This window comes from Leopardus geoffroyi, chromosome D3 (genome assembly GCF_018350155.1).
Source record: "Leopardus geoffroyi isolate Oge1 chromosome D3, O.geoffroyi_Oge1_pat1.0, whole genome shotgun sequence".
Classification (NCBI taxonomy): domain Eukaryota; kingdom Metazoa; phylum Chordata; class Mammalia; order Carnivora; family Felidae; genus Leopardus; species Leopardus geoffroyi.
In genome coordinates, this window is record NC_059339.1 from 68,763,031 (window position 1) to 68,790,406 (window position 27,376).

Here is a 27,376-nt window from a genome sequence, read left to right on the forward strand (position 1 = left end):
TCTTTTCTAGTACTGGGGATGGCTTGCTTTCTTTTTTTCTTTTCTTTTTTTTTTTTTTTAAAACTAAATCATCCCTCTTCCCTCATCTGTCCCTCTTGCAACCACAGAGCGAGATGGAAATCTGGAGTCAGGAGTACACTTTCTTGCTATGTTTCGGAAAAAAGTGAACCGGCATCTAAGGGATTTATCCATGATCTTGGTCTCCATAGGCTCTTGCTCTAAATAAGAGTTAAATGGCTTGGGACCTCCTACAGATTAATTAATCTCTCTTTAACCATAATCCTGAAAAACAAAGAGTCATATTTTCAGTTATCTGTTACTGTCTCAAATATAGAGAACACTTTCTTTCTGAACACAGTATAATGAATGCACAACATATTAACATTCAAACATGTAGCCTGTATGCTGCAATTCATTTTGCTTTAAATTCAGTACTAGAGTGAACTAATTAGCTTTCAGTATCTGCCATGGTCCATGGAGGGGCTCTTGGGCCAGGGGCATTCACCAAAGGAATTAAAAAATAAAGTCTGGGATTGGAATGGGTAGGAAAGAAATGGACTAAAGACACAATTAGTGAGCAATAATCTGAAAGAAAGGAGCTAAGGTTTATCGCAAGGGAGGGATATAAAAGAAGAAAAATATCCGGTATGATAGCAGAGTGAGGAAGTACTGGCTGTCCACAGAACAGAAAGGAGATGGGGAAAGATAGAACGAGTAGAAGGGTACATAAAGTTCTAAGAAGAAGGTTGCCTAGTGCTGAGGTCTTGTTTCCTGAATACCATTCATTTTTTTTAATTTTAATTTTTTTTTAACATTTATTTATTATTGAGAGACAGAGAGACACAGAGCGTGAGCACGGGAGGGGTAGAGGCGGGGGGAGACACAGAATCTGAAGTAGGCTCCAGGCTCTGAGCTGTCAGCACAGAGCCCGACGCAGGGCTCGAACTCACAAACTGTGAGATCATGACCTGAGCCAAAGTCGGTCGGTTAGCCAAATGAGCCACCCAGGTGCCCCTCCTGAATACCATTGATTAAAAATAAAAAAAATAAAAAATAAAAAAAGAAAGGAACCAGAGCTCATTGGAGAAGTGGTTGATTCCAGGACTGGTGTAGGAAAAACATGAGATGAGTCTTGGGTATCTTGCACCCCAGAAAAGTAAAGGTGTGCTCAAAACAAGATAGGGGCATGTCAGAGGATGCAGGAACCAACCCGGAGGAGCTCCCACTGGCCAAAGCTAGAACAATTTGAGCAACAAATAAGTAAGTGATAGTACTGAATTATACTCTATAACGAAATACAAAATTATCATTAGGTAAACACCACAGTAATAACTGTGCAGGTAAGATCCACTGATGGACGATAAATTCAGTGACAAAAGTTGTGAGGAGAAACAGGATATTAGCAAAGTCTCACTCCTAAGAGAGTCATCAGTTATAAAGGGAAAAACAGTGACTTTTTCCAGGAGAAATCTGGTAGACACCACATTAACCAAATGATCAAGGAGAACCATCATCAGTAGTGAGACATGGTAACATCAGGTACCTCCTGATTCTATGCACTGAGAAGGACACAACATCACTTCTATGCGTAGGTTGGTAGAATATGTGTTAATTTCAATGTAATCATGAGAAAAACCCAGACTGAGGGACAGTCTGCAAAACAACTGAGCAGCACGATCCATACTGTCAAGGTCATGAAAGGTAAGGGAAGACTGAGGAACGCTTACAGACTGGAGGAGAGTAAGGAAACATGACAGCAAAATGCAAAGTGGGATCTGAATAGGACGGGGGAGCAGCATAAAGACACTAGGAGAAAAAAAATAGTAATATTCACATAAGGTCTGTAATTCAGGTAATAGTATTAAACTCATGTTAATTTTGTGGTTTTTTTTTTTAATTAAAAATTTTTTTTAAATGTTATTTTTGAGAGAGAGAGAGAGAGACAGAGGATGAGTGGGGGAGGGGCAGAGAGCGAGGGAGACGCAGAATCTGAAGCAGGCTCCAGGCTCTGAGCTGTCAGCACAGAACCCAGTTCAGGGCTTCAACCCATGGAACATGGGATCACGACCTGAGCCAAAGTCAGACACTTAACCGACTGAACCATCTAGCGCTCCGATTTTCTGGTTTTGATATCGTACTTGAGTTATATGTGTTGTTAACATTAGGGGAACCTGGATGAAGGGCTTATATGAACTATACCTACTGTTTTTGCAACTTTTCTGGTAAGTCTAAAATTATTTTAAAAGAAAATGTAAAACAAAAAACAGCAAAGCAGCACTGATTCAACAATATTCTGCCCATGCCATCCAAAACTGCTTTCTTCCCAATGCTGTGTATTCTCCTCCTCCTCTATATTTTCCCTCCCATTTACTGCTACCTAGAATAGCAAACATTTTACTTATTTATCTGGTTGTCCATTTCCCCCACCAAAAAATAAACTCTATGAAGGCAGCCATTTTTATCTGTTTTGTCCAAGGCTGTGTCTACCTACAGTCTAGTATGGTGCCTGACACATACATGGAGAAAGAGTTAAATGGATTAAAATTGTGAAGAGGAAGGTAGGATAAAAATACGAAAAGCAGGTCTGGAGATAAAAAAATGTTACTCCTGAACCTTTGAATTCCAACGAGTCCCTGTTTCCTCTTTAGAGCATGTAAAGTGGGAATTTCACTCATCTTCTCATCGGATTTATTGGGTAGCTACTACGTATAAGGCACTGAAACACGCATCAAGGGGACACAGATGAGCAAGACACGACTCCTCAAGGATGTTAGAGTCGAGTGGGAAAGAGAAAACATTTGAACAACTACGTACAGGGTGGAAGAGACCAGGAGTCTCATCAAATGCTGCGGGCATTTAGAGGACGGAAGCATATGTAGGGGGAGAAGTAAAAGGAAAGGTTTCACAACAGTTCACAAACTCAGCAAGGCCTTAAAATGCTTAGGAGGGATAAGCAAAAAGCAAAGGGGTGAGGGGCCGGTGCACTGCGAAGAGAGAACTGCGTCAGCAAATCTGAACGTGCAGGAAGGAAGACGCAAAAGGCACAGAGATCGTTCTGGTGGCTGGATCACTGCTCAGGGAAAGGGGAGTATGGAGAACAGCGGCTGGGGGCTAGACGTGCGCGGTGTCGGGTTCCTGTCCCAGGACTCCAGACTTTATCTGGCAGCAGCAGGGTGCTCACCTCTAAGTCATTTTCAAGAGGAGGAGGATGTTACTAGGGCACCGCTCTACAGAAACTCTTCACGGAATTTTGGAAGATAGAAGTCCAGACCGTTAACTGCAAATCTTTGGGATCATCCTTTGTAACTTAAAAACATTTTTTTTTTAAGTTTATTTATTTATTTTGAGAGAGAGAGAGCAAGCAAGAGTGTGAGCGGGGGAGGGGCAGAGGAGGAGGAGGAGGGGAGAGAGAGAGAGAGAGAGAGAGAGAGAGAGAGAGAATCCCAAGCAGGCTCCACGATGTCAGTGCAGAGCCCAACGCGGGGCTCCAACTCCTGAACCGTGAGATCGGGACCTGAACCCAAATCAAGAGTTGGACGCTTAACCGACTGAGCCACCCAGGCGCACCTGTAACTTTTTATAATAGAAATCCTTTCAGCCATTTTTCTTATGTTATGGATTGAGTGCCCCTGCCATCTGGTACTCCCCTTATGCTTACCATCCAGACTTAGTTGTGAGTACTTCGCGATTTCCTGGAGCCACGTCTGGACTGCTGAACAACTTAAGTTGTCAGCAAACATTTTCTTACATTGAACTAACACCTGTCTTGGTTCAGTTTCTACCCGCTGTCCTAGGGCCGACAGTGAACTGCTCAGCTCCTCTTCTACAGAATAATCCTGAAAGCAGTTGAATCCCGAAAGCATACGCACGCGTGCGTGCCCTTTTCCTGAAGTCTTCTCTTCTCCAGGTTACACATCCTCTATTCCTCACCTTACGTGGTTTACAGGTTCCCTACTGTAACTTCACCTGCGTCTGCACCCCGCCTGGGTTACTAATGTGATACTCGGTCACACTGCTCCCATACCCCCACAGGGCTCTTGGGAGCCCCTATTTCATGGTTGTAAGTATCACTACATCCTCAGTCCCTGCAAGGACTCTTGCCTCCTTACTCCCCCCTCCTTTTTAAAAAATGTTTATTTATTTTGGGGAGAGAGAGAGACTCAGTGCTAGTGGGAGAAGGGTAGAAAGAGAGGGAGACACAGAATCTGAAGCAGGCTCCAGGCTCGGAGCTGTCGGCACAGAGCCCGATGTGGGGTTCGAACTCGTGAACCACAAGATCGTGACCTGAGCTGAAGTCGGACGCTTACCCGACTGAGCCACCCAGGCACCCTCCTTACTTCTTCTTTAACTGAAACTCAGCTCTCTCCCCTTGGGACTCCGATTCCCCTGGAGCCTTTGGAAGTTAGAGGCTGCTCATTCTTTCACATTCCAGACTTCAGGGTCTGGAGGTGGGGCTGGTGCCCTCTTTGTTTTCATTACTGTCTCCTGGCTATTATTCCTCTACCCTTAAGCAGAAGGGTCTGCCCATAGGAGGCTGGTACCAGCTTCGTGTCGTCTGTGCACTGCCACTTACTGCCATTGACTGACCGCGGCATCTGGCTCACAGTCCTTCTCTCCGCCCACGGCTCATCGTCCTGAGGGACTAGGAAGCTTATGCGAATGACCAGCCCATCCCTGGCTTCCAGTTCACTAACTGGCTCAACCGCACTGACTTCCATTCGCAGGCACAGCACTTCAATCCCTCACTCATGGCCAGAGCCAGACCACGCTGTCACCAAGACGCGCTCCACTTCTGCCGTCTTCGTTTAGCCCCATTTCCACTACTTCCACTGCACCCCCTCTTTGATCCCATTCAGATCCCCCTCCAGATACTTCTGTGACCCTTTCCCTCCAGCCTCCTGACGGCTCCGCTTCTCTATTGACTTAGCTGAGACACCAAGGTCCACCATGTCCTGTAGGCAGCCACTCCCATCTTCATGGGTTTTCGTACCGGTTCGCGCGGTGTAGTTCAGGTAAACTGGAAACAGCACGTGCGCATGCACACACACACACGCACACACACACATACGTGCGCGCGCGCACCCTCGGAAAACAACAAACCTCCGAAGTCTTACTCTGTGTAAGAATGGAGACGATATGAATTCCTTACATTTAAAGAACTGTCAGGAAGAGAGTCAAGTCAAAGCTGGAGGGACCGGTGACCTGTAATCAGTTTCTATGTTATTGCCACATGGTGGTGCCATTTTAGCTGATAAACAGAAACCTCGCTGCTGTTTACTTTCGCTGGAACTTGTGCAAGTGGTTATGATGACTAATGTGCTATTATTTTACAAACTCTGTTGTTATAACTGAAAATATTTTCATATCCTACAACAACCTCTTTCGAGCATTCAGAAGCAGTGGTTCTGTGATAGTGTTAAAAACACAGCCCCCCAAACAGTAACTCTGGAACAGAAGTTGGTTGTGATAAAACACTATGATGAAGGCGGCCAAACATCTACTATGATGCCCTGTGTTGTTAATTTAGGAACGAGCGCTCTAGAAAAATTAGAGGTAATGAGGCAAACCCTGAAAAGCAGCATTAAAGCTAAGATGTGTTACAATGCTGTACGTTCACAAAATACTCCCTTTATATCCTTTTTTTTTTTTTTTTAAGGAGAAAATTAGTCTTAGGGTATGAGTTTCACATCATGAGATCACTTTGGAAACACGTGGAACACGCAAACGTTAAGTGCCTTCGTAAGATACCCTATTTCCCCTACCTCTTCCAAGAGACGCTTCTCTTTCCAGAGCTATGTGCAGGCAGGCAGTGAATGGCGTGGGGATTCTGAGCGTGGACTTTGGAGCCACACTGCGTGAGTATGAACCTCCCAGTTCCACAGTGTTCTGGCTGCGTGGTTTTGGGTAAGTCACGTAACCTCTCTGTGCCTCAGTTTCTCCATCTGAAAAGTTCGGGCGAAACACTACCCACCTCCAAGGGTTCTGAGGATCGAAGCAGTTAACGGCACGAGACACTCAGAACGCCACAGGGCACTATGTGTGGCCCAGTGCTGAGTCACCACCACCAGCAGTGCCTTCCCTTCAGCCCTTGACACTTGTAAGACTGAATCATTTCACTGGGTTAAAAAAGTCAAGGGGCTTCTTTATTCACAGTGCATGGCGTAGTATGAAGGTGTTAGTCCTTCTTTGGCGGTTTTCTTTTAAAAAACTGTTGGAATCCCTCTACGTCACAGTTCTGTGTTCGAGTATGGAGTAGAGAAGGCAGTAAAGAGCCTTTTCCAGCCAAGTACTGGCAAGTGGTAGGACTCTGAGTAGGGCCTGCCCAGACACTAACGTTTACACCAAGTGATACAAAAGTGCACGTGTCTTTCAGCAGTCTTACCTTCAGCCTGTCTTTGGGCAGTGCGACGGCCCCCTGCTTGATGATTTCCAGGACCCGTTCCACGGAGAGCTCAGCTCCCGCTTGCAGCAACCTTGAGCTGAAGAAGGTGATCACCTGGAAGGCAAAGTGTTATTTCTTAAAGAAGGAGATGCACAAGCTGCCTTCCTCACGTGGTAGGTCCATTTCCTAAAGGCGACCCAGCCTTACTCCTCTACTTCTCCTGCACACGGTCCTCTCTGAAAGCGTTTGATGGCTGAGTCAGAGCCAGCGTCTGAATATTCCGGGCTGATGACCCATGCTGTGGCTTAAGCAAGCCTCCGGAGTTCTGCTCTTTCAGTGTGCAGCCTCACCTTGCATTTATTTATATTTCATTTAGAGGGTGGCACCCATCAGAAGGTGAGGAGAGAGAGCTAAAGCTTAAAATCTGTCAATTTTGAGGCTTACTGACTGGGAACTCTCAAAAAAAAAAAAAAAAAAAAAAAAAAAAAAAAAAGACCCGATGAGAAAGCAATCCGAAGCTAACAGCTAAAATGACGTATGGGGGATCATTTATTAACGGAATGTAATCACCATACTCTTATCCCTGATCAACAAGGCTAATCAACAGCAAGCTAGAACTGTTTTTGTTTCGTGTGACAGCACAGTTGGAACTATGCAGCAAGATGCTAATAACAGAGGTGGTCTGAAAATAACACTGTCCTTTAATATTGGTCACTAAAGGGGCTCAGTTAAGTGTCCACCTTGGGCTCAGGTCGGGATCTCCACTCTGTGAGTTCAAGCCCCGCGTCTGGCTCTGTGCTGACAGCTCAGAGCCTGGAGCCTGCTTCGGATTCTGTGTTTCCTTCTCTCTCTCTCTCTCTCTCTCTCTGACCCTCCCCAACTCGTGCTCTGTCTCTCTGTCTCTCAATAATAAATAAATGTTAAAAAAAAAACACCACACCTTAATATTGGTCACTAAAAACTAAAAGAATGCCAGTATTTTTTTAGGAAATCATTTTAAGATCAAGATGTTAATAAATTAAGAAGATTATAGGTCATTTTTTTATTCAAGAGAATAACCTAAGTATTTACAGTCAGGCACGTAAAAATATAAAAATTTGTTTTGTTAGAAAATTGAGTATCTCCATTTATAGGCTATTTTATATGTGAAAGAGAAAAGCTAGTTTAAAACGTTACCTAGCTACAGACACAAAACACCTTTTTATACTCATTAAAATATGATCCTTAGAATGAATCTGGATGATTAACTGTCCTGGATCTTCCGCGTCACCGAGGCTTCACATTATCAACAGCAAATACGGTATCGGTCACAGTAAGAGCACTGCTTATCACAGTAAATACAAACCCGTAATGCAAACACCCTGCTTAGCAATTTTTGTGCAACCGTCTCTTGCGAGATGAGAAGGGTTCGTTAGTGTTTTCACCCTGTGATTTAGCATCTGCTCCAGGTTGAGGGGGACCTCGGCTCTGCCATTTCCTTTGTGTCACGTGTACTTCTATTGGACCGCCTTTGATTTATGGCTCCTTTGCAGGACTCTTTCCAATACTCCATCTTAGAGGCTTTACTTAGTTAAACCCAGATATATAACCATGAATAACATACATCACTAGGAACTATAGGTGAATGAAAGGTGAGAGTGCCCACCACGCCCTCCAAGCCGAGACCGCCCCTCTCCTCCCTGGGAGACCCGGAGTCTTGCAGCTGACACGGAGAGCCTGGCGGGCGGTCCGTGCAATGCTATGAATTGGGAAAACTCAATCTCTTTATTTTTAGATGAAAAGAAAGCTCTGATACAGTCCTCCCACGCTGCTATGGACGGTGGGTACCCGTCTACTTTGGAGACTGCCGATGGGGAGACCGAAACGTACAGAATCAAAGCAAAGCAGACTGTGTGGTGCTAAGATACACATACCACAGCCCACAAGGGAGAGCATGGATGTGCCACATGGTCACAGAGGGAAGGAACGCAACGGTGATCCACTCTTGTTCACTCTGTACCATGTGCGGACTTGCCTCCGGGCCTCAAGGAACTGCCGTTCTCAACCAGGAGAGCTGCGGGGTAGGAAGGAGACTCAATTTCTAACTAAATTCCCTTTTTCAAACTGGCTCCCATTCGTCTGTTTTAAGCTGATATTCTCTTGTCGCATTCAAACTCACGCTACTTAAAAAATGGTAAACCTACCACTTCCAGAAGGGAAGTATAAGTTTTGTATCAAAAATGAAGGGAACAGACATCTACTGCAGGTTTACTATGGACCATGTGCTCTACTGTTAATTAATTCTCACAACAATCCAGGGAGCTGATAAAGCTCTGTGCTACGGATGACTCAACAGGGTTAGAGAGAGAGAGGCTTGTCCCAAGTCAGCCGGTCAGTGTCCGGAGGGAGACCAGTACTTGGCTGTTCCTTACTTTATCATGTTGTCTCCAGCGGTTCTTACTAACAAAAGCCTTACTTTTCTTAATGGAAAATATTTGAGGTGAAAGGTGTAATTTGTTTCGTCCCCAATTTCATTTGGAGTCAGGCTGCCACAGCAGCCAAGAATGTGAAACAATTTACTCAAAGGTATAGACTTGGGGGCGCCTGGGTGGCTCAGTGGGTTGAGTATCTGAGTCTTGATTTTGGCTCAGGTCATGATCTTACGGTTCGGGGGTTCAAGCCCCGCATTAGGCTCTGTGCTTACAGCGCAGATCCTGCTTGGGATTTTCTGTCTCTCTCTCTTTCTCTCTCATTCAAAACAAATAAACTTAAAAAAAAAAAAAAAAAGATATAGGCTTGTATTTCCTACCACTGGGTTAGAATTTTGCAGACAACAGTAAATTTAGTGATGATGATTTTAACAGTTAGGTGGCTTTTATCAACTTTCAGAGCAACCATTAAAACTGTTAAAAAATGATCAACTATTTCCCCTCTGATAATGTCTGCAGAAGATAAAATATTTAAGGTGAAAATGGGAATGAATGATATGTCAGTGCAACTCAAAGGCAACTTTTCAAAGGGAGGGATTTTTCCCTGGGCGTGTACAGTTTTCCTCCGCCCACCACGTTTGGCTACAATTCCTGAAATCTAAGTACAGCACGTTACCTTCAATTATGTTATTAGTTGTGAACAGTAATTATCCAAGGTCACGTTCTGATTAATCAGCTGCACCCTTTGAGTAACGTCACAATCACATTTAACCACTTATTATGAAACCAGTGAGTGATCACTAGAACACAGATTTATAGAAATGAGAAGCTCTGGTGGGGTAGATGGGGGTAAAAAAGAAGTAAGTATGTATTAGAGAGGCATTCTTGCTTGCTAAATGGCCATTCTTCCAAGAGGTAAAAGTAGAGAGCTAAGCTTTTTTTTCTTTTTCTTAAGACCATAATAAACACATTTTGAACAGTAAAATACATGTATTTCCCCACTGATTCTCAGTTTTTCCTCAAGTTTTTGTGCTCTAATCAATACATGTGTTAACAGCCTATTCAGTGGGAGAGATCTCCAGAGGATTTACAAAGAAAATAGATGATATTTTCAAGAAAGACGCGATGTAACTGGAGGACAAGATGAAGACTGAACATGTGTCATTACATAGATTAGATCTCGTGGTAATGTGGGCTGTGAAGTGCTCAGAGTCAGAAGGCGTAGTTTGGGTCCTGCCTCGGATACTTACCAGCTACCGGACTTGTAAGATACTCAGCTTCCTCTCTGTGCAGCATCACACAGTAGCTTAGAGCACCTACCAAGTGTCAGATGCTTGGGCTTAGTTCTTAGCTCTGCTTGTAAATGTAGACAGGTTATTTAACTTCTCTATGCCTCAGTTTCCTGATCTATAAATGAGGAAAAACACAGTGCTTGCCTCATGGGGGTGTTGTTAAAATGAAATAGGTTAATATCTTCAAAGTGCAAAGAGCAACGCCTGGCACATGGTAAGTGCTCATGAAGTGTCAGTTTCCGTCATTATTATTAAGTGTATCTGAGTATCTCCATTTATAAAGTGACAACGGTGCCCTACCTACCATGTAGGAAACAACTGCAATACATGTGAAACTTACGGATAAACCAAACCAGACAGGAGTGGCAAGCGCAATCTACTGAAAATTCCAGGAAAGCCTGCTGTTTGAAGTCTAACGTGATCATCTTAATACGTTACTGAGGGTCAGTTTAAAACTCTTCTATTTTTACTTGATGAATTTATGCATGACCTTTCTCTTTCAAAGAAATTTACATTTTATTATTTTCAGAAAATGTAAACAGTACAACGCTGAGAAAGTTTTACTGCATTTTTTTTTAAATCATGAAAGAATGCTGAATTTTGACAAATTTTTTTTTTTTGCATGTATTGAGATGACTGGTTTCTCTTCCTTAGTCTGCTAATGTGAATTACATTGGCCTTGAACTCCTGGGTTACATGATAATTGAGCATGCTGCATTATTCTTTTGATACATTGCTAGATTCAATTTGCTAATATTTTGAGGATTTTTATGTCTGTGTCTATGAGTGATACTGACGTGTACTTTTCTTTTCTTGTAAGATCTTTGTCCAGTAGTGGCATTAGGGTGATAATGTCCTTAATAAAATGAGTTGGGAAGTATCCTCTCCTTGTATTATCTGGAGGAGTTTGTACTGAGACAGTAATAGTTCTTTCTTAAAAGTTTGGCAGAATTAATTCAAGGTGAAGCCTTCTAGGCCTGGAGTTTTCTTTGTTGGTAAATTTTTAAGTATTAATTCAGTATCTATTAAAGATACAGAACTATTCAGATGATCTATGTCTTCATGAGTGAGCTTTGAGAGTTTGGGCCTTTCAAGGAATTTGTCCATTTCATCTAAGTCATCAAATTTACTGGCAGAGATTTCTTATGGTATCACCAATTTTGTTTTATTTCTTTTTCAACTGTACTGATTTTTTTGTTCTCATCTTTATTATTTCCTTTTTCTTGTTTTGGGTTTAATTTACTCTTTTTAACTTCTTAATGTGTAATCTTATAATTTATTCAAGACCTTTCTTCTTTTCTAATAGAAGTATTTAATACCATAAATTTCCCTTTAGCTGTATCCCACAAATTCTGATATTACATTTTCATTTTTGCTAACTCTAAAATAGGTTCTTTTATGGATCCAAAAATCCTCAACAAGATACTAGCCAACCGGATCCAACAATACATTAAAAGAATTATTCGCCACGACCAAGTGGGATTTATACCTGGGATACAGGGCTGTTCAATATCCACAAAACAATTAACATGACTCATCACATCAATAAAAGAAAGGACAAGAACCACATGATCCTCTCAACAGAAGGAGAGAAAGCATTTGACAAAATATAGCATCCTTTCTTGATAAAAACCCTCAAGCAAGTAGGGATAAAACGATAATACCTCAAGATCATAAAAGCCATATAAGAAAGACCCAACGCTAATATCATCCTCAATGGGGAAAAACTGAAAGCTTTCCCCCTAAGGTCAGGAACGCAACAGGGATGTCCACTCTCGCCACTGTTATTCAACGCAATGTTGGAAGTCCTAGCCTCAGCAATCAAACAACACAAAGGAATAAAACGCATCCAAATAGGCCAGGAGGAAGTCAAACTTTCACTCTTCCCAGATGACACGATACTTTATATGAAAAACCCAAAAGATTCCACCAAAAAACTGCTAGAACTAATCCACGAATTCAGCAAAGTCGCAGGATATAAAATCAATGCACAGAAATTCGTTACATTTCTATACATCAATAATGAAGCAGCAGAAAGAGAAATCAAGGAATTGATCCCATTGATAACTGTACCAAAAACCATAAAATACTTAAGAATAAACCTAACCAAAGAGATGAAAAATCTCTACATTGAAAACTATAGAAAGCTTATGAAAGAAATTGAAGAAGACACAAAAAAATGGAAAAAGATTCCATGCTCCTGGATAGGAAGAACAAATATTGTTAAAATGTCGATACTACCCAAAGCAATCTACATATTCAATGCAATCCCTATCAAAATCACACCAGCATTCTTCACAGAGCTAGAATAAACAATCCTAAAATTTGTACGGAACCAGAAAAGTCCCCGGATCCCCAAGTAATCTTGAAAAAGAAAACTGAAGCTGGAGGTATCACAATCCTGGACTTCAAGAAATATCAAAAAGCTGTAATCATCAAGACAGTATGGTCCTGGCACAAGAACAGACACTCATATCAATAGAACAGAATAGAGAACTCAGAAATGGACCCACAAACGTATGACCAACCAATCTTTGACAAAGCAGGAAAGAATATCCAACGGAATAAAGACAGTCTCTTCAGCAAATGGTGCTGGGAAAACTGGACAGCGACATGCAGAAACATGAACCTGGACCACTTTCTTACACCATACACAAAAATGAACTCAAAATGGATGAAAGACCTAAGACAGGAAGCCATCAAAATCCTCAAGGAGAAAGCAGGCAAAAACCTCTTTGACCCTGGCCGCAGCAACTTCTTACTCAACATGTCTCCGGAGGCAAGTGAAACAAAAGCAAAAATGAACTACTGGGACCTCCTCAAAATAAAAAGCTCTGCACAGCAATCAGCAAAACTAAAGGGCAACCGACGGAATGGGAGAAGATATTTGCAAATGACATATCAGGTAAAGGGTTAGTGTCCAAAATCTATAAAGAACTTACCAAACTCAACACCCAAAAACCAAATAATCCAGTGAAGAAATGGGCAAAAGACATGAATAGACACTTCTCCGAAGAAGACATCCAGATGGCCAGTCGACACATGAAAAAATGCTCAACATCACTCATCATCAGGGAAATACAAATCAAAACAATGAGATACCACCTCACACCTGTCAGAATGGCTAACATGAACAACTCAGGCAACGACATGTTGGCGAGGATGCGGAGAAAGAGGAACCCTTTTGCACTGCTGGTGGGAATGCAAACTGGTGCAGCCACTCTGGAAAATAGTCTGGAGTTTCCTCAAAAAATTAAAAATAGAACTACCCTACGACCCAGCAATTGCACTACTAGGCATTTATCCAAGGAATACAGGTATGCTGTTTCGAAGGGACACATGCACCCCAATAGCAGCACTATCAACAATAGCCAAAGTATGGAAAGAGCCCAAATGTCCACTGACGGATGAATGGATAAAGAAAATGTGGTATATATATAAAATGGAATGTTACTCGACAATCAAAAAGAATAAAATCTTGCCATTTGCAACTATGTGGATGGAACTGGAGGGTATTATGCTAAGCGAAATTAGTCAGAGAAAGACAAATTTCATATGACTTCACTCATATGAGGACTTTAAGACACAGAACAGATGAACGTAAGGGAAGGGAAGCAAAAATAATATAAAAACAGGGAGGGGGACAAAAACATAAGAGACTCTTAAATATGGAGAACAAACAGAGGGTTGCTGGAGGGGTTGTGGGAGGGGGGATGGGCTAAATGGGTAAGGGGCACTAAGGAATCTATTCCTGAAATCATTGTTGCACTAGATGCTAACTAACTTGCATGTAAATTAAACAATGAATTAATTAATTAAAAAAAATAGGTTCTTTTTACTTTTGACCCCCTCTTTGTGATGCATAAGTGTACTGTTACTTTCTGAATATTTGGGGGTATTTTCCAGATATCTTTCTTACTGATTTCTAGTTTAATTTCCTTGTGGTCAAAGAACATATTCTATATGATTTCAAGGCTTTAAAATTTGTTGAGGTTTGTTTTATTTCCTGTCTGTGCTCTATCTCAGTGACTGTTCCAGATGCACTGATGATGATGGGTGGGATGTTCTATAATTGTCAGTGAAATCAAGTTGGTAGTATTGCTTGGGTCTTCCGTATCATTACTAATTTTCTATTTACTGTATTAGTTATTGAGACAGAAGTGTTGAATTCTCTAATTATAATTATGGATGTGCTTATTTTTTCTTGCAAGTCTATCAGTTTTTGCTTCGCGTATTTTGAAAGCTCTGTTGTTAGGTGCGTCCACATCTGGGATTGTTATGTCTCCTTGGTAAATTGACCTCTTTATTGTTACACGGTGTCCTCTTTATCTCTGGTAATGTTCTTTTTTCCCAAGTCCACTTTGCTGATAACATAGTCACTCCAGCTTTCTTTTAATTAGTGCTTGCATGATCAAACTTCTTTCAGTCTTTTACTTTTAATATGTCTAGCTCTTTCTACTTACAGTGAGTTTCTTATCGACAGCACAGAGTTAGATTCTACCTTTTATCCAGTCTGAAAACTCTCTTTTAATTGAGGCACTAAATGCGGTTATTGACAGGGCTGGATTTAAATTTATCGCACTGCCTGTTTTCTCACTGTGCCACTATTATTATCATTGCGACTTTTTAAAAGTTTATTTTGAGAGAGAGTGTGTATGCGTGAGTGAGCACACACGCAGGGGAGGGGCAGAGAGAGAGAGGGAGACAGCAAATCCCAAGCAGGATCCTTGCTGTCAGCGCGGAGCCTGATGCAGGGCTCAATTTAGTGAACTGTGAGAATCGTGACCTGAGCAGAAATCGAGTGGGACGATTAACTGACGGAGCCACCCAGGCACCACCCCTTCTACTATTATTTGTTTTGCTTTAAACTTGCCTTTGGATTAAATATAATCTTATGATTTTATTTCATCTCCATCTTTGGCTGACCAGTTCTCTCTTTCTCACTTTTTGTGGTTGACCTAGAGTTTATAATAGACATCTTGCACTTACCAGTCTACCTTTGAAATACCCTTTCCCACGTGAAGACCTGAAGAATTTGGCCCCACCTGCAAGTTACCATTTTGCGGATCTTGGAAGGATATGGAGATTTTTGGGTCAGTGATGAAGGACAGTTATTAGTCAAGCAACAGCAGCAACCAGAGCACTGGCCTTTTTTCACGGGTTCTGCAAGCCCCAGTTTGCACAAAGGTGGTTTGAAGAAGCTGGATGACCCCCCCTCCCCACCCTCATGCAGTAGCTTATATTATAGGAAGAGAACCGTGAGCTTAGGGAGCCCAAACCTTTTATAACGGTCAGTAAGCAGGCCTACCTTTTGCTCCTGAGGGAGACACAGACATACCCTGATCCCACCCCTATGTTCTCTTTGCCTGGGACACTCTAACCCCAGATATCTGCCTGGCTTACTCTCTACCTCCTTCAAGTCCTAGCTCAGATGCACCTACTCAGGGATAAGCCTTCTCTGACTGTGCTCTTTTGGTTTGCAATTTCCCACCCTTATTCCAACCAGCACTCATTCTTGCTCCCTTTCTTTTTTCCCTTAAGCAATCGGGTAGATATTGATGTCATTTACTGAGATCAGGAAAACTGTAGAAGAAAGAGTTGATTCATTCTGTTTCTTTTTTTTTTTTTTTTTTTTAATTTTTTTTTTTCAACGTTTATTTATTTTTGGGACAGAGAGAGACGGAGCATGAACGGGGGAGGGGCAGAGAGAGAGGGAGACACAGAATCAGAAACAGGCTCCAGGCTCTGAGCCATCAGCCCAGAGCCTGACGCGGGGCTCGAACTCCCGGACCGCGAGATCGTGACCTGGCTGAAGTCGGACGCTTAACCGACTGCGCCACCCAGGCGCCCCCATTCTGTTTCATTTTTTGAAGAAAACAAAAGAATTCTGATTTAACCTTGTTCAAAATTTGTGGGATTGTTTTTTTTTTTAATTTTTTTAAACGTTTATTTATTTTTGAGACAGAGAGAGACAGAGCATGAACGGGGGAGGGTCAGAGAGAGAGGGAGACACAGAATCTGAAACAGGCTCCAGGCTCTGATCTGTCAGCACAGAGCCCGACGCGGGGCTCGAGCTCACAGATCACGATCATGACCTGAGCCGAAGTTGGACGCTCAACCGACTGAGCCACCCAGGTGCCCCTATGTGGGATTGTTAGGTAGACAACAGAATGCACTAGTCTGGAGCCCAGCAAGGATGGTCAGGTTTGGAAATACACAAAATCTAACATGAATTTTATACTGTCCAGAGATAAAAATAGTTCTTGCCTTTACCACACTATACGACTTGACTGTTCATTGCCTCTGTTCCTTACTTATATGCAGCCATGAAATTTCTTTCACGTCTTCTCTCATTTGGTGCGGTAATTTGATTGTCCTGCTACTTAATTCAGCCAGATCATATCACTTTATGGGTTAGATGGGAAGGACACGTGGCAGTGGCTAATAGAAATTTGGCCACTTGAAACACATGTCGATCTCCTTCCGTGGAAGTTAAAAGTGCTCCAAGGTTAGTCTCTCCTGTCTTAGATATTCAACATTGCTGAATGTCTCAATGAAAAATATCAACTCTGAACTGCCTGTCAGCTAAAAATAACAGCAATTCATAGTCTACCAACACTTTTCAAGGTTAACTCCACGAAAAAAGATAGAGCAACGGCTTGCTTGAGCCAAATTTCAGGGGCATTTAGGGCAGCGGAGGGGAAGGCAAAGTGCTGAGAGAGACAAAAAGTAGGGATGTTATTTTTATCTCTATCGTGGCATTCTTTCCAAAATATGTAAAAGAGTTTAAAATGCTTTTTGAATGATCTTCCATTGTGCCCTGCACTATTTTGGACGGCGGTATTCAACAAAAAGTTGTTGGAAAACCTGCTCGTTTGAAATCTTACGTCAGGTTTATTCAAGTGAATGCTGCAAGCATAGAGGGTCTCTGGATTCGAGGCCTGGCTGAGAGACCTACTGGCTAAGTGACCTTGGGCCGACCATTTTGCCCCTCAAGCTCAGGAGAGCGAGCGCTGGGTGGATGTCCAGTTAACACGCTGCTTCATTTCCATGTGGTCACGCACCGTGTGGAAGCACAGCGAGGTCCCCTCTGTTTCCTCACCTTCACTCTGGTTTTTACATCTTTCCAAGGAAACGATGTTTCCTGCATGGTTCTCTCTGCACGGTTCTCGTGTGTCTCTGCAAAAACCAATATGGCCCTTCTGAGATATTTTTTTAAGGATGTCATCTGCCTGGTTACTGAGAAGGATCCTCAGTTCCAACACTGGTGGAATAAAGACCGATCAGACATCATTAGACGTGATCCTGAGAGAGAAAGGAAATGGTGAAATCTCTATGGATAGGACTAGGTGTTTTTAGGCAGTGTACAAGAAACTGTGGGAGCATTTAGTCAAGGGGTTCAGTAGGTGGGCATGGTGATTTCACACATGGGCATGGGCTTTGTCATCAAACTGCCTGGTCTGAGTCCTGGCTCTATGACTTTATGAATATGTGACTGTGAGCAAGGTAAAGTCTCTCTAAGCTGGTTTTATCTATAAATAGAAGGTTAAAATGAAATATACTTCACGTATACCCTTTTCCCAGAAAGCTACTACGCAGTATACACTCTTGCCAACGTGACGCGGTCAGCCGAGAAAGAGGAAGACACAGGAGCCAAAGTCAGCTGAAGGAGACAGGGGAAGGAAATTCCCAGGAAGATGTTGCAACCGGGCAGGAGAACCAGAGCACCGTGTAACTGGGGCAGAAAGCAGGTCTCCAAGAAGAGAATGGAAACAAAAACTTGATCCGATCTGCTTGACCATTTTGCGAGGAGTTTTAGAGTTATGGCTGAAAGTCTGTCGCTGTGTCCATGACTGGATGCGTGTAACACATCATCAAGAAAGGCCTAGAATCCAGAACACATCAAGTATCTGCACAAAGATAAACAACAGAAAACCTGGCAAAGGATTTGAATGGAAACTCATAAAAGCGGAAACCCGTAAGAGGTGGGGGAAGAAACGCTCATCCTCGGTGGTCATCAAGAAATTGCAAATTAAAACTATAATGAGGTGCTATCACAAAACTGACAAAACTAAGTGCATGTGAAGTAACAGAACCTCTCATACACCACTGGTCAGAGAGTCAATAGTAGCCCCCCACGGAAAGCACTCTGGCATAATACACGTTACCTACTAAGCAATTCCACTTCTGGGCGTACATCTCAGAAAAGGGTATGTGCCTGTGCTTACTTATGACCAAACTCACATACTTAAACCGTGTAAGAATTTAACTATCGAGGGGCACCTGGGTGGCTCAGTTCGTTGAGCGTCTGACTTCAGCTCAGGTCATGATCTCACGGTTCATGAGTTCAAGCCCTGCATTGGGCTCACTGCTATGAGCACAGAGCCCGCTTGGATCCTCTGTTCTCTCTCTCTCTCTCTGCCCCTCCCTTGCTCATGCTCACTCACTCTCTCTCTCTCAAAAATAAACAAACAACAACAAAAAGAATTTAATTATTGAATGTTTTTCTGAATGTAAGTAATATAAGGACAAGGATGTTGGCTCTTCAGTTTACTCTTGTGCCTGGTATCGTGAATCAGATTAATTACTCAAGAAACGGTTGTGGAATCACAAAAACACTAATTAGAAAAGAAATATGCACCCCTGTGTTCACTGCAGCATTATTAACAACAGTCAAATTATGGAAACAACTCAAGTGTCCATCACAGATGAATGGATAAAGAAGATGTGGAGTATATATACACAATGGAATATTATTCAGCCACAAAGAAGAGTGAAATCTTGCCATTTGCAATGGCATGGATGGATTCAGAGGGTATCATGCTAATGAAATAAGTCACAAAAAGACAAAAACTGTATCGTTTCACTCATATGTGGAATTTAAGAAACAAAGCAAATTAAGAAAGGAAAAAAGAGACAAACCAAAAAACAGACTCTTAACTAGAGAAAACAGATGATCGCCAGGGTGGCGGTAGGTGGGGGCATGGGTGAACTGTGTGAAGGGATTAAGAGTACACTCACCATGATGAACACTGAGTAATGTACAGAATTGTTGAATCACTATATTGTATACCTCAAAATAACAGAACACTGGATTTTAGTTATACTGATATTATAAAATAAAAAAATCAAAAAAGAAATATCCTATTAGTTTCCTCAGAAGTGTTTGTTTTCATACACTATCTTTAGCATTTAATAAGATGATCCTATTATATATGGATGATTTTTTTCTTCTCATTTGCTCTACTACAATAAATAAATTACCAATAGGAAAGGCTGGTTGCTTTCCAGGGTCGAATGCTACCTGCTCATGGTATTTGGTTTGCTTGATAAACTACCGGACATATTTTCTGGCTACTTTCTTTAAGCTTTTCCCTAGTATGTTAAGTTAATTAGTAGGAGATTAATCTGTGAGAAAAAAAGGAAATAGTTGTGGAACCAAACTGAACTAGGAAACACTAATACAGCAATAGAAAATACAGCAAAAACATTTTTAGAAAGGACAGAAAGGTTATAAACCTGGGAAGAGTGTTCAGCCATACTTACCAGAGAAATTCACATAAAAATGATAATGAAATACCACTTCTGATATAAAAAGACAAATATTAAAATAATCGTACTACTCAAAGCTGCAAGAAGAGTGTAGTGGACACATCCTCTCGTAGATCACTCGTGGAAATAAGATGATTTACAGGTATTTCTGGATTTACAGGTGTTTCTGCCCAGTGTTTCTGGAGAGCAGCTTGGCAGCGTGTATTGTATTGAGTTTTAAAAATAGTGATATCCTCCAAAAATAAAAACTGGTACAATTCCAGTTCTAAGACCATACCAAAAATAAACCTGAATACAGGGGAAATACGATTTATTTATAAACTGTTCATTAATTATGAAATAATATAAAATATGTGAAACACCCAAAATGAGCACAAATGGAATAATGGTTAAATATTCTTTCGGGACATCCGTTATCTTATACGTCACACAGATACTAAAACGTGAGATCTTCAAAGAATTGATGATACCACAGAAAAATGTTGATGATCTAAATGCTAAGTAAATACGGCCGAATATATTCTGTATAAAGTATGATCTCGATTCTATTAAATAGTGTGTGTGTAATGCACACGGAATACAATAATTGTTATGGCAGAACAGACTACAAATCTAGTTTATGTTCAAAGAAGGGATTCTAACTTATGCAGTTTTGTTTTATCAAAGTTTGTTCAACTTTTTTAACACTCAAAAAAGAATCGTGGGATCTCCATTTACACTTACCAGATCGATATTTTGCATTATATCCTGAAATGAAGGATGAGTTCGAAACTGTTCAAAGAGATCTCGCTTGTAAAGCAGGGCGTACACCAAGTTTGGATTGTGGTGAAGAGAATTTGTCAGGCAGGAATTGATGATCTCTAACATCATTCGAATCACTTCTTCGATGACATTTAGGTCTTGTGCCTGATAAAGAAAGAAAACACACACACATACAGTGTTCTTCTCGTTAACACAGAATTAATCAGACCAAGAGTAACTGCTTTAAAATTATAACGACATTGAAAAGATAATGCAAAAGAGATCATTTGTCAAGAATCTTTAGAGTATTTTTCCTGATTATTTTTGTCAAGAATGTTTAGAATCAGGTTGATCACTTACTACAGTATTTGAGTAAAAATCTTTTGAACTCAGATAGTCACAATTAGAAACTGAAATAATAAATCGTAGACTCACCAATCTAGGAGGAAATGTGGTGCTTACTGAGGCCCTTACTTACTAACCTCTTGTTGGTATTCCCATATGGCATCACCCTAAATCATTAGACTTCCACAGTTTAAGGTGGTGGTTGGGTCTTACCAATTCCAAGAAAAGTGCCTCATTCAGAACATGACCTCACTTCTCTACACTGTCATTTTGATCTGTTTACAGATAAATAGCCTACTGTTTTGTCTCTTTTTCCCCAGTCAATAGTCTTTGGGAATCTAAACATGAAATAGTTACAAGACAGCAAAAGCAATCAACAAGTCTCTTGGAAGAAAGAACAACGGAAAGAGCAAAAATATAGGTAAATACAACACTTTCCTTTTCCTCTTGAGTTTTCTAAATTATGTCTGAAAGTTACAGCAAAAAATTATAACACTGTCTGATGTGGTTCTTGATGTTTATAAGCGAATATCTAAGACAATTATACTATAAACCAGGGAGGGCAAAGGGATGTAAAGACAGAAAAGGTTTCTACTTCTCTCTTGAACTGTTAAATGTCAACAATACTAGATTGTGACAAGTTATGTATGTATACTGTTTGAGCAAATCTACACAGAGATCCACACAAAAACAGTATATACATACATCAAAATGGAATTCTAAAAAAGTGTTCAAGTATCTACAGGAAGGCAGAAAAATAAGACAGACATACGAAAAATAGGGAACAAACAGAAAACAGAAAGTAAAATGGCAGACTTAAGCTCTAAAGTATCTATCAGTAATTACATTAATTGCAAATGGTGTAAATAATTAAAACTCAAAGTTTTGCAGAGTGGATAAGAACACAAGACTCAACTATATGCTAGCCCCAAGAAATTTCAAATAGAACTCACTTCAAAATATAGTTAGGTCAAAAGCAAAAGGATGAGAAAAAGATATACCATGCAAATATTAATTGAAAGAAATGATCTGATCTATTAGTGTCAGATAAAGTATACCTCAAAGACGGTATGGCCTGCAAAGTAAAAATCATTTACTGTCTGGTCCAGCAGACAAAAAGCTATGCTTATTTGCACACAACTTATCTCCACCTGTACAATGTATACAAAGTATAATGTCCAGCATTCAATCAAAATGTGTAAGACAAACAAAGAAACAAAAACCAAGTAAAAACAACTCACATCCAAGAATCAAAGTAACCAGCATTATCAGACTGACAGAAAGATATTAAGAATATCTAACAAGAAATTTTAAAGAACTATAATTTACAAAATCTATCATGATTGATGGGGAATTTTAGTAGAGCTGAAAACTGTAAGAAAGTGACAAATGTAAATGCTAGCATTTAAAAAAATATAGGGGTCCCTGGGTGGCTCAGTTGGTTAAGTGTCCAACATAACTCATCAGGTTATGATCTCACAGTTCATGAGTTCAAGCCCCGCATTGGCTGTCAGCGCAGGGACCACTTCAGATCCTCTGTCCCCTTCTCTCCCCACCCTGCTCGCTCTCTCTATTATATATATATTCCTATATATATATATAATATATATATATATTATATATATATTTACTGCTAATATATATATTATATATATAATATATATATTCCTATATATATTTACTGCTTATATATAAATATATATATATTTACTGCTAATATATATAAATATAAATATATATATATTTACTGCTAATATATATATAATATATATATTCCTATATATTATATATATATAATATATATATTCCTATATATAATATATATATCAGCAGTAAAGAACACCTAGGTGGGTTCAATAGCAGACTTCACAGAGTCTTGAAGAGATAATGGCTGAGCATTAAAATAATGAAAGAATCAAACAATGATCTAAGAAGCTCAGAGAATATCCCCCCACAAATGCACCCAAAACAAAACAAAATAAAACAAAACACACATCCAGATACACCGTATGCAACTTTGAAAGCCAAAGACAAAAACACATTAAGTACGAGACACAAGGATAGGAATTATACGAGATGGCTTGGAGAAACTACACAAGCTGATCTAAACGGAGGGGCATGGATACAGTGCTGAAGAAGAGTCAAAGAAGAATTCTATAGGTAGCAAAAATATCTTTCAAATGTGAAGGTGAAATAGAGATTTTTTTCACACTAAAATAAGCTGAGATAATGTAGGAGACACCTGTACTGTGAGAAATGTACAACAATTTCTTCAGGCATTAGAATGAGTCTAAAATCAGATTGGATGGCAGACCTACACAAGGAAATAAGGACAGTTTTATTTTTTAATCATTCTAGAAGAAAACTGGTCTCAAAAGTAAAATAGGAACAACGTATTATCAGTTTATTGCATATGTAAAATACATCACAACATTCTCTTACTAATGGCCCTCCAATCAATTCCTGTCTCCTCGTTTCTACCGGCAATGATACAGTAAGTGTATTGGTAGATGTGCCCTTACGTCTGTCTTCTGTCTGTCCTTGGGGCTTATATCTGTCCTTCCACCTCTCTGGGACAGGTTCCAGGAAAGGGACTGCTGAAAATATTGAACTTGTATTGTGAATAGATGTTGCCAGATTGTTGCTTAAAGAGCAATGACAACACATGTACACTGTCATGTAGGAAGGCTTATGCCTGAGTTTCTCATCCACATATATAATCATCCCATTTAATAGTCATTGTCTGAAAGATTCATCACTTCTGGATAGTTATGTCAAAATTTCCCCAGATAAGAAAGGATTTATCTATTCCTCCAAGCGATTCACATATTCAGAGTGACTCTAGGTCCATGATTGTCATCTTTAAAAAAACAACAACACATTTTTATCACTATCTACTGTTTCTCTCAATCCATATTGTTTATTTTCTGTGTTTTACTGATATTAACATTGTTGTACCATCGTCATTTTTTTTTTTTTAACATTTGCCAGGTATGTCTTTAACTTTCAAGCCTTTAATTTTCAAACCGTCTGTGTTACTAGAAACATATATACTTAAAAGCAACTATATAGCTAGGTTTCAGAGTTTGTAAATCTAATCTGTGGGGCGCCTGGGTGGCTCAGTCTGTTGAGCATCTGACTTAGGCTCAGGTCATGATCTCGCGGCTCGTGGATTCAAGCCCTGCGTCGGGCTCTGTGCTGACAGCTCGGAACCTGGAGCCTGCTTTGGATTCTGTGTCTCCCTCCCTCTCTGTCCCTCTCCTGCTCACACTCTCTCTCTCTCTCCCAAAAATAAATAAACATTAAAAAAAAATCTGATAGTTTCTGAATTTTCAGTGAGTTTAATTCACTTACATTTCTTGTCATTGTTGGCACCTTTGCATTTATTCCTTCCATTGTGTTTTGTGACTTTTAAATCAGTTAGCTATTGCCGTGTGACAAGCTACCCCACAGCTCAGCAGTGTAGAATAGCAATAATCATTTGGTTTGCTAATGATCTGGGCTGGCCTTGATGGGGACAGCAGGTCTCTGCTCCATGTGGCTTCCCATGGGGATGCCTGACTGTAGGTTAGAGGCTTTCCTAGTATGACAGCTCACATGGATGGCAGATTGGTGTGGCTTGTAAGAAAAAGGGTGGGAGGTATAGCTGGGGAGTGGGGGCAGGGTCTTTGATTCTCTGCACATGGTCTCTTCTGGGCAGCAAGAACTTCCACACAGAATGATGGTTCCAAGAGATCTAATTATCTATTCTCAAACTTTTATTTAATTCTAATTCCCACAGAAAACGATCCTGACAATGGTTAATTTACAAGTTATTTGCTACTATGACTGGATTCTGGTGCAGGTACCTACTATGCATGGCAATAAGCAAATGAAATCCTTCCTGCTTCATTTTTAAAAGGCACTGTTGGGCAATAATCACTACCTGTACAAAGATGAAAAATAAGCATGAATTTGGTAAGAGTTTCTTTACAATTTCAGAATTGTCCAAATCTCAATATTTAAACAGACCTAAATGTTATCTAATCACATCACCATTCGGGTGTCAGAATTTCAAATGGTATTTAGAGAAGACTGCTATTTGATTTTTTTTTCCATGACGATGAAATGAAATAGCACTTGTAAAGCCCTTAACATAGTGTGTAACACACAGTAAGGACTGCACCATGTGAGTGTTTTTTTTTTAAAAAGTAATAGTGTATTTGAAAGACCAAAAATCATGGTAATTTCAGCCGTTATGTAAAAAGAAAAAGATAAATGCCTTTCCAAAGTTGATAAATTAATTCAATTACTGTAACTATAAAGAATTAGAAATCACATTTCTTCGTCTTAAACATAAGCCCCGAATTCCACTTCTATTAATTTATAAAACCGGTCCATTACAGGGCATGTATAGAAAAACTGACTTACGTTTATGGAATTATGTAAGGTTTTTATAAAAAGATGTGTCTTAAAAAACCAATCACGTTTCCTGTGTATTGTGTCAAAATCAGCTCTCTCAGGGAAAACCTGATGGCTCACCGGGAGAGCAGCAAAGTATGTGGAGAATATCATGTCTTTTTCATTCATGGGACTTGGTTTTTAGCACATACAGTTTCCATTCTAGAAACGGATCCCAGATCAGACTTTCTTCTCCAAAAAGCCCCCCAGAGTCCCCCCAAAAACAAAAAACCAAAAACACATACTTATTTAGTCGTGCAAAGTCTCAAATGTAAAAAAAGGACCCCGAAAAATGGTCCCATGTTCAGATGTTTCTGACGGTTTTTGTACATGTTGGTAACGAACACTGAACAGGTTCTGTGCGAAGCTGTGATTTCACATCTAACAAACAGGCTGGCAGTTGTGGGAGGATCTGACCCTGTCAACAGTGCTCAGGGTTGCCTCATTGTATAAACTTCCTTTTCCTTTTAAGAGGGAATTTATACAGTTAAATAGTTTCAAATCATTTATTTTTAGTTTCCTTAAGAGAAGCATATGTATCTTGTTTGTATTAGTTTTGGGGGGATTCCAAGAGAGTTGTCTAAATTTCCTGCATTTTCAGCAGAAAATAAAACCTTCAACAAAATTAATGGGACTTTGCCAAAGTGGGGATGAAGGGGGAGGAAATGCACAGGCAACGCTCTTTTTAAAGTTAATGTGCAAATGGCCTTCAAAGCCAATCATTTGGTGATAGACTCTTGTTATCTTTATGTTGTTAATTTACTGGCACACACACTAAAAAGCTTTGTGACCATGTTAGTTCTAGCCAGAACTGGATTCGCCCCCAAATATCAAGCTTCTGATAGCAAGAACTAGCTTTATATTACATGGAAAACCGCAGCTGAAGAATAAATCCTGTGACCAGAGGAGACAATGTGTAACCTTAATAACGCGGGAGTAGGGGAGTGGTGGGGGGAGGCAGAGGAAAGGCACCACCGGCCTTGTGTGGGAATGTAAAACGATGTGGTCTTTTTCTTCATTCTTTGGACAGGGTTTGAACGTGGCCCACAAGCCTAAACTAGAAGCCTGGGAAGTCTGTTATTTAAAACATGCTTACTGGTGGCAGGAAGGCAAGATAATGGTGGCTGCTAGGGGACATTGGCTAACTTTACATGTTTTTCCATACCTGGAAAAGAGCCAGAGAACTCGCACAAAAAAGGAATGTTCTGATGGAAATCCAACTAAGTTGCAGCCCCCCACAATCCCATTACCTTAGCAGGCTGCTCACATGGGGCGTAAAGTGGGGTGTGGGGCAGTGCTGCTCTGATTTCCTGAGGCCCTCGTACGGGCAGAGAGCAAGCGGACATCCAAGCCTGGAGTTTTTTTGTTCTGTTTTTAAAAATGTATCATTTTGCCTTAAGAATTAGTGTTCATGGGGCGCCTGGGTGGCTCAGTCGGTTGAGCGTCTGACTTCGGCTCAGGTCATGATCTCACGGTTCGGGAGTTCCAGCCCCGCGTCAGGCTCAGTGCTGACAGCTTGGGGCCTGGAGCCTGCTTCGGATTCTGTGTCTCCCTCTCTCTCTGCTCCTCCCCTGCTCACACTCTCTCTCTCAAAAATAAATAAAGATTAAAAAAAAATTTTTTTTTTTAAAGAATTAGTGTTCATTTCCACTCTTCTTCAAACTGTATTGGTGTTTTATCATAAAAAGAAAGATTCTGGGGCACCTGGGTGGCTCAGCTGGTTGAGCGTCAGGCTCTTGATTTCAGCTTGGGTCACAATCCCAGGGTCGTGGGATCAAGATCAAGCCCCACGTGGGGCTCGGCGCCGAGCCTGGAGCCTGCTTGGGATTCTCTCTCCCTCTGTCCCTCCTCCCTCCCTTTCTAAAACAAAACAAAACAAAACAAAACAAAACAAAACAAAACAATTTAAAAAGGAATATTCTTTGACATCCTAGAAAGTAAAATCTGAGTAAAATAACTCCCTAGTAAGATGGATCTTTTCTTTTTAACAGCTTTGATGTTCCACTGTGTGGCTCCCTCATCCCAATCAGAAAGAGAAGAGCCCCGTTCTAGTCTTAGCTCTGCCTACAACGAGCTGTATGACCTTTGTTAAGTCACCTCACCTAGGCTGTAGTTTTTCATCTGCAAAAACAAGTGCTTATAAGATTTAAAAAAAAATCCCTTGCTGGGGTGCCTGGGTGGCTCAGTTGGTTAAGTGTCCGACTTCGGCTCATGGG

At 40.7% G+C, this 27,376-nt stretch overlaps 1 protein-coding gene across 8 annotated transcripts in view; it reads right to left on the minus strand.

Moving 5' to 3' along the window:
- The window catches only part of DYM (dymeclin), a 336,944-nt gene that overhangs the window by 44,991 nt on the left and 264,577 nt on the right, over positions 1 to 27,376 (minus strand). For all 8 annotated transcript variants that reach the window (XM_045458095.1, XM_045458090.1, XM_045458091.1 and 5 more), the window contains 2 exons: positions 20,358 to 20,540; positions 6,383 to 6,496 (listed from right to left, as the gene is read on the minus strand). In XM_045458095.1, coding sequence (XP_045314051.1) covers positions 6,383 to 6,496; positions 20,358 to 20,540 — 297 coding nt within the window. The remainder of the gene's footprint in view (positions 1 to 6,382; positions 6,497 to 20,357; positions 20,541 to 27,376) is intronic.